We start from the raw sequence: 15,563 nt of genomic DNA on the forward strand, positions 1-15,563 counted from the left end.
ACCCAGCACCTTTCCTCCGGACCGTACCCCTCCCACACCACGAGATAGTGAAGGCCCCTCGCCCGACACCTCGAATCCAATATGGAGCGAACGGAGAACACCGGGGCCCCCTCGATGTCCAGAGGGGCCGGAGGAACCTTCTGCACCTCAGACTCCTGGAGCGGGCCAGCCACCACCGGCCTGAGGAGAGACACATGGAAAGAGGTGTTAATACGGTAATCGGGGGGAAGCTGTAACCTATAACAAGCCTAGTTCACTCTCCTTAGGACTTTAAATGGCCTCACAATCCCGCCTCCTCGAGTTTCTTTTTTGCGAAGAAGAAGGAGGGAGGTCTGCGCCTTTGTATTGACTATCGAGGCCTAAATCAGATAACTGTGAGGTACAGTTACCCGCTACCTCTTATCGCCACAGGGTGCGCTTCTTCACCAAACTAGATATCAGGAGTGCTTACAACCTGGTGCTTATCCGGGAGGGAGAAGAGTGGAAGACGGCGTTCAGTATAACCTCAGGGCCTTATGAGTACCTCGTCATGCCGTACGGGTTGATGAATGCTCCATCAGTCTTCCAAGCCTTTGTAGATGAGATCTTCAGGGACCTGCACGGGCAGGGTGTAGTGGTGTATATCGATGACATTCTGATATACTCCGCTACACGCGCCGAGCATGTGTCCCTGGTACGCAGGGTGCTTGGTTGACTGTTGGAGCATGACCTGTACATCAAGGCTGAGAAATGCCTGTTCTTCCAACAGTCCGTCTCCTTCCTAGGGTACCGCATTTCCATCTCAGGGGTGGAGATGGAGAGTGACCGCATTTCAGCCGTGCGTAATTGGCCGACTCCCACCACGGTAAAGGAGGTGCAGCATTTTCTAGGGTTTGCCAATTACTAACGGAGGTTTAACCAGGGTTTTGGTCAGGTAGTGGCTCCCATTACCTCACTGCTGAAGGGGGGACCGGTACGGTTGCAGTGGTCGGCTGAGGCGGACAGGGCTTTTGGTCACCTGAGGGCTCTGTTTACCTCGGCTCCCGTGCTGGCCCATCCAAATCCCTATTTGGTATTCATAGTGGAGATGGATGCGTCCGACGCTGGGAAAGGACCCGTTGCTCTCTCAGCCGATGCTACGCCCCTGTGCCTTCCTCACGAGGATGCTCAGCCCGGCGGAGCGAAACTATGACGTGGGGGACCGGGAGCTGTTGGAGGTTGTCAAGGCTTTGAAGGCGTGGAGGCATTGGTTTGAGGGGGCTAAACACCCTTTCTCATCTGGACTGACCACCGCAATCTAAAGTACATCCGGGCGGCGAGGAGACTGAACCTTTGCCAGGCAAGGTGGGCCACGTTTTTCACCCGTTTTGTTTTTACCCTTTCTTACAGACCAGGTTCCCAGAACATGAAGGCAGACGCATTGTCCCGGCTGTATGGCACAACGGAGCGGCCCATGGATCCCACCCCCATACTCCCGGTCTCCTGCCTGGTGGCGCCGGTAGTGTGGGAGCTGGACGCGGACATTGAGCAAGTGCTACATGCAGAGCACACTCCCCTCAAGTGTCCCGCTGGGCGTCTGTACGTTAGGCTGCTGTCCGTGACCGGCTGATCTATTGGGCCCACACGTCACCCTCCTCTGGTCATCCAGGTATCTGTCGGACGATGCACTGTCTGAGTGGGAAGTACTGTTGGCCCACTTTGGCTAAGGACGTGAGGGTTTATGTTTCCTCCTGTTCGGTGTGAACCCAGTGTAAGGCTCCTAGGCAACTGCCCAGAGGTAAGTTACACCCCTTACCCGTTCCACAACGGCCTTGGTTGCACCTGTCGGTGGATTTCCTTACGGATCTTCCTCCCTAACAGGGTAACACCACGATCCTGGTAGTTGCTGTCTCCTCCCTCTGCCCAGTCTCCCTACGGCCCTACAGACTGCAGAGGCCTTGTTAACGCATGTCTTCCGGCACTACGGGGTGCATGAGGACATAGTGTCTGATCGGGGTCCCCAGTTCACGTCGATGCTCTGGAGGGTGTTCATGGAATGTCTGGGGGTCTCGATCAGCCTTACCTCGGGTTTTCACCCGAGAGTAATGGGCAGGTGGAGAGAGTAAACCCGGATGTGGGTAGGTTTCTGAGGTCTTCTTGCCAGGACCGGCCGGGGAAGTGGGCGCCATTCGTGCCCTGGGCAGAGATTGCCCAGAACTTGCTCCGCCACTCTTCCACTAACCTCTCCCCCTTCCAGTGTGTACTGGGATATCAGCCGGTTCTGGCTCCTTGGCATCAGAGTCAGACCGAGGCTCCTGCTGTGGACGACTGGTTCCGGCGCGCGGAGGACACCTTTGACGCCGCTCATGTTCACCTTCAGCGTGCCGTGCTGCGCCAGAAATCCAGCGCAGACCGTCACCGTAGTGAGGCCACGGTGTTCGCACCGGGGGACCAGGTCTGGCTCTCGACCCGAAACCTGCCCCTCCGCCTGCCCTGCCGGAAGCTGGGTCCATTTAAAGGCCTGAGGAGACTAAACGAGGTGAGTTACAGGTTACAGCTTCCCCCCGATTACCGTATTAACCCCTCGTTCCATGTGTCTCTCCTCAGGCCGGTGGTGGCTGGCCCGCTCCAGGAGTCTGTGGTGCGGGAGTTTCCTCTGCCCCCCATGGACATCAAGGGGGCTCCGGCGTACTCCGTTCGCTCTATACTGCATTCGAGGCGCTGGGCGAGGGGCCTCAGTACCTTGTGGCCTGGGAGGGGTACGGTCCGGAGGAGAGTTGCTGGGTTCCGGTGGACCCTTCAATGCTGCGGGAATTCCACCGTCTCCGTCCGGATTGCCCTGCGCCTCGCCCTCCGGGTCGTTCCCAAGGCCGGTGTTGGCGCGCTGCTGGAGCCGTGCGTCAAGGAGGGGGTACTGTCACGACTTACGCCAAAGTCAGTTCCTCTGCTTGTTCAGGCAGGGTTCGGCGGTTGACGTCACTGGTCTTCTAGCCATCGCCAATCCACCTTTCATTTTCCATTTGTTTTGTCTTGTTTTCCCACACACCTGGTTTACATTTCCCTCATTACTTGTCATGTATTTAACCCTATGTTCCCCCCATGTCTGTGTGTGGAATTGTTTACACAGAAATGTATACGCACGTTACACTGGATGCGATGGGTTATGTAAACCCGTATTGTGTTTAGTGTTCTTTGTGTCGTGTGTTTTGTTCGCCTAAATAAAAGGCTCAGTTTGCTATCCGAATTCTGCTCTCCTGCGCCTGACTCCCTTACAGCCAGTTACGCATACCTAACACATGCATGTCTATCAACAAATTAACCATTCATAATGGCATTATTTTGTACCCCTGGCAAACCCTCAGGATGTTCCAAGACCAGCTGGCGAAGAAGGTCCGGCCCTTCATAGACTTAATAGATGACATGAGATCCATAGGGATAGAGAAGGAGCTACCACTGCCAACCATTGCTGTGGTGGGAGACCAGAGTTCAGGAAAGAGCTCTGTGCTTGAGTCCCTTTCTGGGGTGGCGCTGCCCAGAGGGACTGGTGAGATTCTGTATTGTTTTCTGAACATACAAAAAACTATTGAAATCAATATTAGCATTTTAAATGTCAAGCCCAAAACACCCAAAGTTTGTGAAAGTGGCTGTGTAACTTAGACATCATTTGGGCATTGACTAGTTTTTGGTTTGAAGATGCTGAAGTTGGCGACTGATGCCAGTGGCTTGGTAAACAACCCTGAAGAAGGTGTTCACACTGTCCTTGTGCATAGACGAGGTCAGGAAACAGACAGTACAATAGGACCACAGAGACATGGACATTACTGAAATGTTTAGAAACTTCAAATTAACTTGATAACCGCAGCAGACCTTTTCAGAAAATGTTCATTGGGTTTTCTAACCATTTAGTCAGACACTGTACATGTCTGACATGCTTTCTGAACATTAGAGCAACCTTGTTGTTTGTAGCCTGCAGAAGTTATAGATGTAGCCTGCAGAAGTTATCATGAAATTCATGTCCAGGTCCATTGTTGACTGTACTGTCATATTAATTGTTGTATTGATTGTTCTGTAATACAGTATAATGATCTGTCGTTGGTACTTCCTTGTTTCCAGGTATTGTCACCAGGTGCCCACTGCTACTTAAACTCTGTAACGACAGGACAGTGACATGGGATGCTGTCATCACATACGGAGAGAAAGTCATTCTATTTGACGAACCTTCGGAAGTCGTGAGATACGTTGAACAAGGTCAGATGGGAACGAACACACACACACACACACAAAGACATATTATTCTTTACTGTACATTAACCAGAGGAGGCTCCTCAGAGGAGGAAGGGGAGGACCATCCTCCTCAGTGAATTTCAGAAACATTTAAATAGCGAAACATTTAAAAATATATATTTTTTAAATAAAACTATACTAAATACAACAATCCTCAACAGCAATCTGTTAGGTAGCACCATTGTGTAGCCGGAACACAGCTAGTTAACATCTTCCACTGGGTATATATATTCCATAATCGATCAATTCAATATGCATTTTTCAAAAAGCATTTATCAAGAAGCATTTTTCTACAGCTGGCCATGCTATCCACCAGGCTACCCCTACCCCGGCCAATAGCTCTGCACCCCCTGCAGCAAACAAGTTAACAAACAGATCACCGACCATTTCGAATCCCACCGTACCTTCTCCACTATGCAATCTGGTTTCCCGAGCTGGTCATGGGTGCACCTCAGCTACCCTCAAGGTCCCAAATTATATCATAACCGCCATTGATAAAAGACAGTAGTGTGCAGCCTTCTTCATCGACCTGGCCAAGGCTTTCGACACTGTCAATGACCGCATTCTTATCGGCAGACTCAATAGACCTGGTTTCTCATATGACTGCCTCGCCTGGTTCACCAACTACTTCTCAGATAGAGTTCAGTGTGTCAAATCGGAGGGCCTGTTGTCCGGACCTCTGGCAGTCTCTATGTGGTGCCACAGGATTCAATTCTCGGGCCAACTCTTTTTTTCTGTATATATCAATGATGTCTCTCTTGCTGCTGGTGATTCTCTGATCCACGTCTACGCAGACGACACCATTTTGTATACATCTGGTCCTTCTTTGGACACTGTGTTAACAAACTTCCAAACGAGCTTCAATGCCATACAACACTCCTTCCGTGGCCTCCAACTGCTTTTAAATGCAAGTTAAACTAAATGCATGCTCTTCAACCAATTGCTGCCCTCACCCGCCCGCCCGACTAGCATCACTACTCTGGACGGTTCTGACTTAGAATATGTGAACAACTACAAATAGCTAGGTGTCTGGTTAGACTGTAAACTCTCCTTCCAGACTCACACTAAGCATCTCCAATCCAATTTCGCAACAAAGCCTCCTTCACTCATGCTGCCAAACATTCCCTCGTAAAACTGACTATCCTGCCGATCCTTGACTTCGGCGATGTCATTTACAAAATAGCCTCCAACACTCTACTCAGCAAACTGTATGTAGTCTATCACAGTGCCATCATTTTGTCACCAAATCCCCATATGCTACCCACCACTGCAACCTGTATGCTCTCGTTGGCTGGCCCTCGCTACATATTCGTCGCCAAACTCACTGGCTCCAGGTCATCTATAAGTCTTTGCTAGGTAAAGCCCCGCCTTATCTCAGCTCACTGGTCACCATAGCAACACCCACACATAGCACGTGCTCCAGCAGGTATATTTCACTGGTCATCCCCAATTTCCAGCACTTCCTTTGGCTACCTTTCCTTCCAGTTCTCTGCAGCCAATGACTGGAAGGAATTGCAAAAATCACTGAAGCTGGATACTTTTGTCTCCCTCTAACTTTAAGCATCAGCTGTCAGAGCAGCTTACCAATCACTGTACCTGTACACAGCCATTATGTAAATAGCACACCCAACTATCCCTATATTGTTATTTATCTTCTTGCTCTTTTGCAGACCACTATTTCTACTTCCACATTCATCTTCTGCACACCTATCACTCCAGTGTTATTGCTCAATTGTATTTTTAATTTATTGCCTTATCTCCCTAATCTTATACATTTGCACACACTGGACATAGATTTTTCTAATGCGTTATTGACTGTACGTTTGTTTACGTGTAACCCTATGCTGTTGTTTTTGTCACACTGCTTTGCTTTATCTTGTTCAGGTCGCAGTTGTAAATGAGAACTTGTTCTCAACTGGCCTACCTGGTTAAATAAAGGTGAAATAAAAAAATATGTTGACTTGAATACAAAATCTAGGAGGCTCGTGGTTCACACCCCCTTCCATAGACTTACACAGCAATTATGGAGGACGTCCTCCAACGTATCAGAGCTCTTGTAACTTGAACTGACATGTTGTCCACATAATCAAAGGATCAGAGAATGAATCTATTACAGAGAGCATAATCTACAGCTAGCCAGCACTGCAATACATAACATGTGGTAAATAGGTTACTGAAATAGAGATAAATACAATTGGAACAATTTTGAACAAATACATTTCTTCAAAAATTAAGGAGAAGCAGGAAAGAGAGAGAGTACTAGCTATATTTCATGTTATTTTCACTTTAACTTAATTAGCTAGCGAAGGCCGCTAGCTAGTTTAGCCTACTCTAACACCAGGCTCAAACAGAGAGGGATGCTATGTTAGCTACCTGGCTATGGCTATCCAACAAAGGAACTTTTCCAAGTCAAGGTAAGCTTTTAGGTTTTATAAATTGTTAGCCACTGGGGTTCCGCCAGTGTAACTGTTAAACTGCTTGCTGCTGACTGAACACTGTACTGCATGATTGTAGCAGGTTTACTTACGTTTACTTACGTGTTAGCTCTAGTAGCTATGTTGACTATGATGATATAATATGGTGACAATGATGTCGGCTGTGTGTAGCGCTGATATGAAGGTTTTGCTTGGAAAGTTTTCTTTGTCTGATAACAGACAGCTGATGTGTTGTGCACTGAAGTCCCCAAGGAAAAACGTGAGAGGAGGAGAGTGCATAGATGGGAGGAGGACTTAGCTGATGAAAGGGATCATGCTGTTTTGTATTTGGCTGCTTTGAAAGTGAACTGTGATTGCGTGTGATCAGGGGTGTTTTCATTCCACCAATTCTGTTGAAAACTGTTTCTTAAACGGACGCAAACGGAAACAAAACAAGGATAAACATATTTGTCCAATAGAAACTCTTGTTTGCAACTGTTGGACTAATAATTACACCCTAGATCAACTAGATGCAGGCAAGAGTGTGCAAGGTGGTATTGAATGTGTGTCCCCTTGATTACAAAAATGTCCGTCACAAAACAAAGTCTCGACGTCTGCACCTACTGTATCTTCTAAACATTCATTCATAGGCGAGGTTGTAGCAACCTCATAATGGGTATAGGAAAAATTCCAGTATCACATAGTAGCCTAAACCTATCGATGTTATATTGAACTGGGTGAATGGAATATGAATGACAGTCATACAATATGCTGTAATAGAATTAAGGCCATGCTCATAAATTTTTTTTTTATTCTGCCTTATCTTAAACGGTACCGACCGCCATTGACAAATCTATTATAAAATCTATTATAATTTATTGTGTAAAAGTTTGTATGGTATTTACCACAGACAACTACAGAATACATAATATATTATGTTAAGAAAAGTTCTGTCAGGGTATAAGACAGACAAACAGACGAATAATAAACACATCAATATTTTCCCATTGATTTAACAGCTCAGAACGCGTTAGCTGGAAAGGGAGTGGGGATATGTGAAGACCTGATCACTCTAAAGATCACATCCTCCACGGTGTGTGACCTCAGTCTGATTGACTTACCAGGGATCACCAGGGTGGCTGTGAAAGGACAACCAGATGACATTGGAGTCCAGGTAAGTCTATTGTTAGTGTGTATAGCTTTTGGACTTTGTCCAGTACATTGTTTGGTTACCTCATGACTCTTTGTTCTCATCTTATGATTCACTAATGATTAATTGTTTTAGCCAGGTGTAAAGACTTTATCATAATTGTTAGCAAGGTAGCTATGATGGTTGAATCTGGTGTGTTGACTTTGAGGAAGATTGAGCTTCAGAACCATAAAGAACAGAGTGCCCCACACAGGGCGATATCACGGTAACAAGCGGTCTGATACCCTCTCGTAGATTAATCAAATAACTCGATCAAAGGCTTGAATCCTGACTGCTTTGTCACATTCTTCTTCATTTTTTACTAGATCAATAATCTCATTATGAAATTCATAAAGGAGAATAGAACCATTATTTTGGTGGTGGTACCATGTAATGTTGACATAGCAACAACAGAGGCCCTGAAAATGGCACAACAAGTGGATCCTGACGGCACAAGAACTCTGGGTAAAGAAGTTATATAGATGAATGTATTTTTAATAAGGTTTTTATATTAGCAGTTATCATAATGCTTTTCATTTGTCTTCAAGCCATTCTGACAAAGCCAGACCTGATAGACCCGGGAGAAGAGAAGAATGTATTGGAAATTGTCCAGAATAGAGTCATGGATCTCAATATGGGCTATGTCATTGTGAAATGTCGTGGTCAGAAGAAAATTGATGAAAACATGTCCATTACTGATGCGATTGAGGAGGAGTTGGAATTCTTCAAAACTCATGAGCACTTCAGGTAAAATGTCTTCTTGTCATGTGTAAAGTAAACTTACATCTATGTTTTTGATGACTTCACATCTGAAAATGTTCATTGCCCCAAACTGTTGATTTCTGGATTTTATTAATATAATTTTTTTCCCACAAATCATTTGAGAGTAGTTCCATGTAGTATTCATGAATGGTCTTTCCTTATGAGTCCCTCCCCTCCCTTCTCTTACATTTCTGAGTATTGTACTTTTTGACCTCTCTGGGATAATCAGGACGGTAGCGTCCCACCTGGCCAACAGCCAGTCAAATTGCAGCGCGCCAATTTAAAAACAACAGAAATCCCATAATTAAAATTCCTCAAACATACAAGCATTTTACACCATTTTAAAGATAAACTTGTTGTAAATCCAGCCACAGTGTCCGATTTCAAAAAGGCTTTACGACGAAAGCACACAAAACGATTATGTTAGGTCAGCACCTAGTCACAGAAAAGCACAGCCATTTCTCCAGCCAAAGAGAGGAGTCACAAAAAGCAGAAATAGAGATAAAATGAATCCCTAACCTTTGATGATCTTCATCAGATGACACTCATAGGACTTCAAGTTACACAATACATGTATGTTTTGTTCTATAAAGTATTATCCCAAAATCTGAGTTTACATTGTTGCGTTATGATCAGTAGTTCCAAAACATCTGGGGATTTTGCAGAGAGCCACAACAATTGACAGCAATACTCATAATAAACATTGCTAAAAGATACAAGTGTTATGCATGGAATTTTAGATCCACTTTAATGCAACTGCTGTGTCAGATTTCAAAAAAACTTTACGGAAAAAGCACACCATGCAATAATCTGAGTACAGCGCTCAGACACAAAAACAAGCCATACAGATATCCGCCATGTTGTGGAGTCAACAGAAGTCAGAAATAGCATTATAAATATTCACTTACCTTTGATGATCTTCATCAGAATGCACTCCCAGGAATCCCGATTCCACAATAAATGTTTGTTTTGTTCGATAAAGTCCATCATTTATGTCCAAATACCTCATATTTGTTTGCGCGTTTAGTACACAAATCCAAACTCAGGAGGCGCGGACAAGTCCAGTTGAAAGTTCAGACGAAAAGTCATTATACAGTTCGTAGAAACATGTCAAACTGTCACTCCCTGAACATAGTAAGCTGTTTTTTCTCTGTGTTTGTTGGGGCGTGCAGGTGACTTGGGTGGGTTATCTAGGTGAATTTGAATGTCTATATTTAGTTGCCTGTCTGCACTATTTGTATAGCTTCACGTTTCGATAGTTGATTTAATTGTTTTTGTTCATTGTTCATTCATTAAAGAGATGAGATGAGAGATGTACGCATTCCACGCTGCACCTTGGTCTCTCTCATACGACGATCGTGACACAAACAAAGTATAGAGGATGTTAAGATCTTTAGGATGTTTTTATCATAAATCTTCAATAATGTTTCAACCGGAGAATTCCTTTGTCTGTACAAATGCAATGGAATGCAGCTAACTCTCACGGGAGCGCGCGAGACTGAGCTCATGGCAGTCTGCCAGACCCCTGACTCAAACGGCTCTCATTCCCCCCTCCTTCACAGTAGAAGCATCAAACAAGGTTCTAAAGACTGTTGACATCTAGTGGAAGCCTTAGAAAGTGCAATATGACCCCATAAACACTGTATATTCGATAGGCAATGACTTGAAAAACTACAAACCTCAGATTTCCCACTTCCTGGTTGGATTTTTTCTCAGGTTTTTGCCTTTCATATGAGTTCTGTTATACTCACAGACATCATTCAAACAGTTTTAGAAACTTCAGAGTGTTTTCATTCCAAATCTATTAATTACATGCATATTCTAGCTTTTAGGACTGAGTAGCAAGCAGTTTACTCTGGGCACCTTTTTATCCAAGCTACTCAATACTGCCCCCCAGTCCCAAAGAAGTTAACATTCAAAAGCAAATGGCTAAATGATCCTTGGTATAGTCATAAAAAACTTTTCCATATGTTAGCTTAGCACATATCTCTGACTTATTTTTCTGGGGACTTTTTATTATGTTAATTAGATATCCCTGGGTGCATGACCATTGTAGAGCAAGGGTTAACTGACATATATATTTGACAGTTTTAATTTAAAAAATGCAGGTGTTAAATGTGTCGGACAATATCTGTGATGAAATTCTGTGTTTGTGTCACACCCTGATCTGTTTCACCTGTCATGTTATTGTCTCCACCCCCCTGCAGGTGTCGATTATTATCCCTGATGTATATATCCCTGTGTTTCCTGTCCCTCTGTGCCAGTTTGTCTTGTATGTTTTTCAAGTCAACCAGCAGTTTTCCCGTTCTCCTGCTTCTATTCTCTTTTGCCAGTCCTCCCGGTTTTTGCACCTTGCCTGTTTTCTGGACTCTGTACCAGCCTGCCTGACCATTACCCCTGCCCTGACCTCGAGCCTGCCTGCCACTCTGTACCTCCTGGACTCTGAACTGGTTTGACCTTTTGCCTGTCCACAACCATTCTCTTGCCTACCCTTTTGGATTGTTAAATAAATATCAAGACTCAAACCATCTGCCTCCAGTGTCTGCATCTGGGTCTCGCCTTGTGCTCTTAGTTTGTTATATTTCTCTCCCTTTCAATGTATAGATCCCTTTTGCGTCAGGAGAAGGCAACCACCAAGTGCCTAGCCACCAAGCTCAGCAATGCCCTGGTCAAACACATCAAGGTTAGTCCAACCACAGACCCTACAGTTATCTGTTCCCCCTACACCCAGTGTACACTGGAAAACATGCGGTCTGCTACCTATTAACTTGTATGTTTGCTCCTGGTCAGAAATCCTTGCCCCAGATGTCAGAAAATATAAAGGAAAAGTTGGGGGAGGTAAAGCATTTATTGAGTCAAATAGAGGGTGGGCCTCCCAAGGAACCTGCAGAGAAGAGGAAGTTCCTCATTCAGGTGAGTACATATTTCATCTTCCCATCGTTCAGCTTCGTAAACTTCTTCTGTACAAAGTGTCTATAAAAATGTATGATGTTTGGTTGGAAGCCATACTGTTGCACAGTAGTCCAGGTGTGTTATTGTCATGGTTTGGTCTATTGTCAGGAGAATATTCTATAGAGAATTTGGGCAATGGTACCTGGTGTAAAGGCATCAGTTCTGTTGCACATCCTCTGCCATTTGGATTGGTCAGATTTGCAACACAGGTGTAAGAGTAGACGCACTGTCCAGAAAATAAATATAACAGCATTGAACTTTTCTCCACACTCCCACTTCTTCCACTCTCCTTCCTTAATTTCCCCTGATTATGTTTGTCACCAGGTTAAACAATACTTTACCTTGACAGCTGATTTTACAAAAACACTTGGACAAGCCAGTGTAAGATAGTTCTTGTTTAATATCTGTAGAAGACGTAAGGATGGATGGGTCTTGTGGAGCCATTTCATTTAACACTAATCTAAAAGGATTAAATATTAAACATTTAAACAGGTATGTTTTATTGTGATATGTTTCCATCTTCAGGTCATAACAGATTTCAATGAGCAGATTACCCAACTGTCCCAAGGGGATATTATCATTGAGAAAAATCTGTTTGTGCTCATGCGAAATGAATTTACAGCGTGGATGGAATGTCTGAAAAATGCCAAATCATATTGTAGGTACAATTTTTAATACCCCGGGTATTGCTCATCATAATACCATGTCTAACCAATGAATATTTGTTTCTAAATATCCCTAATATTTACTGATATAGTTATTATACTACTAATAGTTATGTCATACAACAGTGATTATAATCTCCAATTAATTATTAACATTGTTTTCCTGAATTTAGACCACGAAGTAGTGCAACATTTGGTGGATGAATATGATCAGAAGCACAGGGGAAGTGAGCTGCCAGGATTCAGTAACTACAGGGTATTTCAACATGTTGTTCAGAAACTAGTGGCTGAACTTAAGAGACCAGCTATGACGACACTACAGAAAATCAGAAGTAAGTGACCAAAAGCCCTTGTCTCGTCTACTCCATCTCTCCCCCTCTGGCGCTTGTTGTCACCAGTTTATTCATTACCATGCACACCTGCGACCATCGTTACGAGCACCTGCGCCTCATGAGACTCACCTGGACACCGTCACCTTCCTGATTACCTCCCCTGTATCTGTCACTCCCTTTGGTTCTTTCCTCAGTTGTTATTGTCTCTGTTCTGTGTTTCATGTCTGTACGCTACTCATGTTTCTTGTTTTGTTTCATGTTCGTTTATTTATTCAATTCACTTCCTGTACTTTCTTCCCGATTTTATTAGAGTACACGTTACAGCCCGAGAATGAATGTGATTTTCCAAAATACCCTTTATTGGTCTCTGTAGTACTTATGACAAGAAAAACATACCTATTATATTAAGCAGTAAGCACCCAGAAAGCAGGTATTGGTGAATCACACCCCCATCCACATCGTCAGGGCTGAAGTGGAGCGGGTCGAGAGCATTAAGTTCCTCGGTGTCCAAAAGGCTAATGAGTTAAAATGGTCCACACATGTGAAATAGTTATGAAGAAGGCGAGACAGCGCCTCTTCCCCCTCAGGAGGTTGAAAAGCTTTGGCATTGGCCCTCAAATTCTCAGAGTTCTACAGCTGCACCATTGAGAGCATCTTGACTAGCTGCATCACTGCTTGGTATGTCAAAATCACCACCCTCAATCGTATGGCTTTACAGAGGGTGGTGCGGACATCCCAGTACATCGCTGGGGCAGACCTCCGTGCCATCCAGGACATCTATATCAGGCGGTATGAAAGGAAGGACCGGAAAATTGTTGAAGACATCAGCCACCTAAGCCATAGAATGTTCTCTCTGCTTCCGCACGGCAAACGGTTCCTGAACAGGCTCCAGAACAGCTTCTATCCCCAAGCCATGAGACTGCTAACTAGCTAACAAAATGGCTACCGGACTATCTGAGTTGACCCCTTTATTTATTTGTATCTTGCACTGTCTTATATGCACACTGTCAGAACTCTAGACACACACACACACACACACACTCCATTTGCTCAACCACATAACACCTACACACATTTATACAGATGCTTCTGTTTATCATATATCCTGATGCCTACACAACTTACCCCTATACATACAGTATCTCACCATACCACTTCAGTATCCCTGCACATTGTACATATGGTACTGGAACTGACCCTGGAACTGTCCATGTATATAGCTTACTGACCCTGGAACTGACCATGTATATAGCTTACTGACCCTGGAACTGTTCATGTATATAGCTACTGACCCTGGAACTGCCTGTATATAGCTACTGACCCTGGAACTGTCCCTGTACATACAGTAGCTACTGACCCTGGAACTGTCCACGTATATACCTTACTTACATTCTCGTGTTCTTCTTATTTCTCTAGTGTTTTTGTTCTACCTTAAGTTACTTTTAATACTTCATTGTTGGGTTTAGATCTTGCAAAAAAGGCATTTCATTGTACTTTTGCATGTGACCGTAACTTTAATTGACTAAATAGGACATGTTGAAGGAATAGTTAAATCAAAATAGAAAATGACATTGGTTTCCTTACCCTGTAAGCAGTCTATGGACAAGGTGTGACATCAATCCATGCTTTGGTTTAATTTACCTGGACAATGTTTCCATTTGTCCTCTTCATGTCCAAATGATCCTAATGGATCTCAAATTGATTGTGTAGCTCAATTAAGTTACTTATTGAATATTTGGACATGAAGCACAAAGAAATTATAACATTGGGACTATTGACTTGTAATTTGGCTGAACAACACCTTTAAATAAAAACATTTTGTGGAATATCTATTTCCCAAATACATTTTTTTTTGTTTTTCAGAAATGGTGCAGGAGGAATTTGATCATTTGTCCAAAGAGATCTTTAAGAATTATCCTTATCTTCAAGATGTCTCAAAGGTAATGACAATTGTAAACTGTTAAGAGCTCTGACATGATGATCATACAATTCTGTGATTTTAGGCTGAAATTGAAATCTTAGTTAGTGGCATTAGCAAGAAGCAGGGAAACATGAGGCAAAGTAGCACTTAAAAATCACAATATATTTTTATGAATTCCAATTTACAGGTTGTCCATTGTAGGATTGTACCCTGAAATGTTCAAAATAAAACACCATAAGATACTTAGAGCATGTCGAACTGAACTACTGTTCTGAAACAGTAACAGTATTTCACTGCCTCCCTGCATCCAAGGTTGTTTAAGTCCTCATGGTATCTTCATCTTTGTTTAAACTCAGAAAAAAATTGAAACAATCCAGGAACAGCAGTCAAACATAGTGAAGGCGAGGATCGTGGAGCAGTTTGAGATGGAGATGCAGGTCTACACACAGGATGAAATCTTCAACAAACATATTCTAGAGGAGGAAACGGCAAACTGCTCAGATCTCTCAGACGAGGACATCTCAGACGAGGATGAAACACATGTTCTAGAGAAGGGGGAAAAAGCAGAAGGCTCAGATCACGACACCAGGAGCAAGTACCCTGGGCTGCTCAAGGCATACTATGAGGTACAATACAACACATCTTCTGTGCAGTATGTTTTGCTTAAAACCTCACTTGGGTATGTGGGACGGTAGCGTCCCACCTTGTCAACACCCAGTGAAACTGCAGGGCGCCAAATTCAAATACAGACATACTTATTATAAAAATTCAGAAAACAAAACATATTTTACATAGGTTTAAACTCTCTGGGGCAGGTGGGATGCAATCGTCCCACCTGGCCAATAGCCAGGGAAAATACAGCGCGCCATATTCAAATAAAATTATATAAAAATCAAACTTTCAATAAATCACACATGTAAGATACCAAATTTAAGCTACACTCGTTGTGAATCCAACGAACATGTCAGATTTCAAAAAGGCTTTTCGGCGAAAGCATAAGATGCTATTATCTGATGATAGCACAACAGTAAACAAAGAGTAGCATATTTCAACACTGCAGGCACGACACAAAACGCAGAAATAAAA

The 15,563-nt window shown here is 43.7% G+C and overlaps 1 protein-coding gene across 1 annotated transcript in view; it reads left to right on the top strand.

Annotated features, from left to right (window-relative positions):
• LOC139546246 (interferon-induced GTP-binding protein Mx2-like) overlaps nucleotides 1–15,563 on the top strand; it is a 31,550-nt gene that overhangs the window by 12,537 nt on the left and 3,450 nt on the right. Inside the window, exons 2-12 of the mRNA XM_071354391.1 lie at nucleotides 3,321–3,502; nucleotides 4,072–4,206; nucleotides 7,676–7,830; nucleotides 8,172–8,310; nucleotides 8,394–8,592; nucleotides 11,212–11,290; nucleotides 11,398–11,520; nucleotides 12,085–12,217; nucleotides 12,398–12,556; nucleotides 14,420–14,496; nucleotides 14,834–15,103. Of these exons, the coding sequence (XP_071210492.1) occupies nucleotides 3,322–3,502; nucleotides 4,072–4,206; nucleotides 7,676–7,830; nucleotides 8,172–8,310; nucleotides 8,394–8,592; nucleotides 11,212–11,290; nucleotides 11,398–11,520; nucleotides 12,085–12,217; nucleotides 12,398–12,556; nucleotides 14,420–14,496; nucleotides 14,834–15,103 (1,650 nt within the window). The 5' untranslated portion in view covers nucleotide 3,321. The remainder of the gene's footprint in view (nucleotides 1–3,320; nucleotides 3,503–4,071; nucleotides 4,207–7,675; nucleotides 7,831–8,171; nucleotides 8,311–8,393; nucleotides 8,593–11,211; nucleotides 11,291–11,397; nucleotides 11,521–12,084; nucleotides 12,218–12,397; nucleotides 12,557–14,419; nucleotides 14,497–14,833; nucleotides 15,104–15,563) is intronic.

Source organism: Salvelinus alpinus, chromosome 20 (assembly GCF_045679555.1).
Source record: "Salvelinus alpinus chromosome 20, SLU_Salpinus.1, whole genome shotgun sequence".
Taxonomy (NCBI): domain Eukaryota; kingdom Metazoa; phylum Chordata; class Actinopteri; order Salmoniformes; family Salmonidae; genus Salvelinus; species Salvelinus alpinus.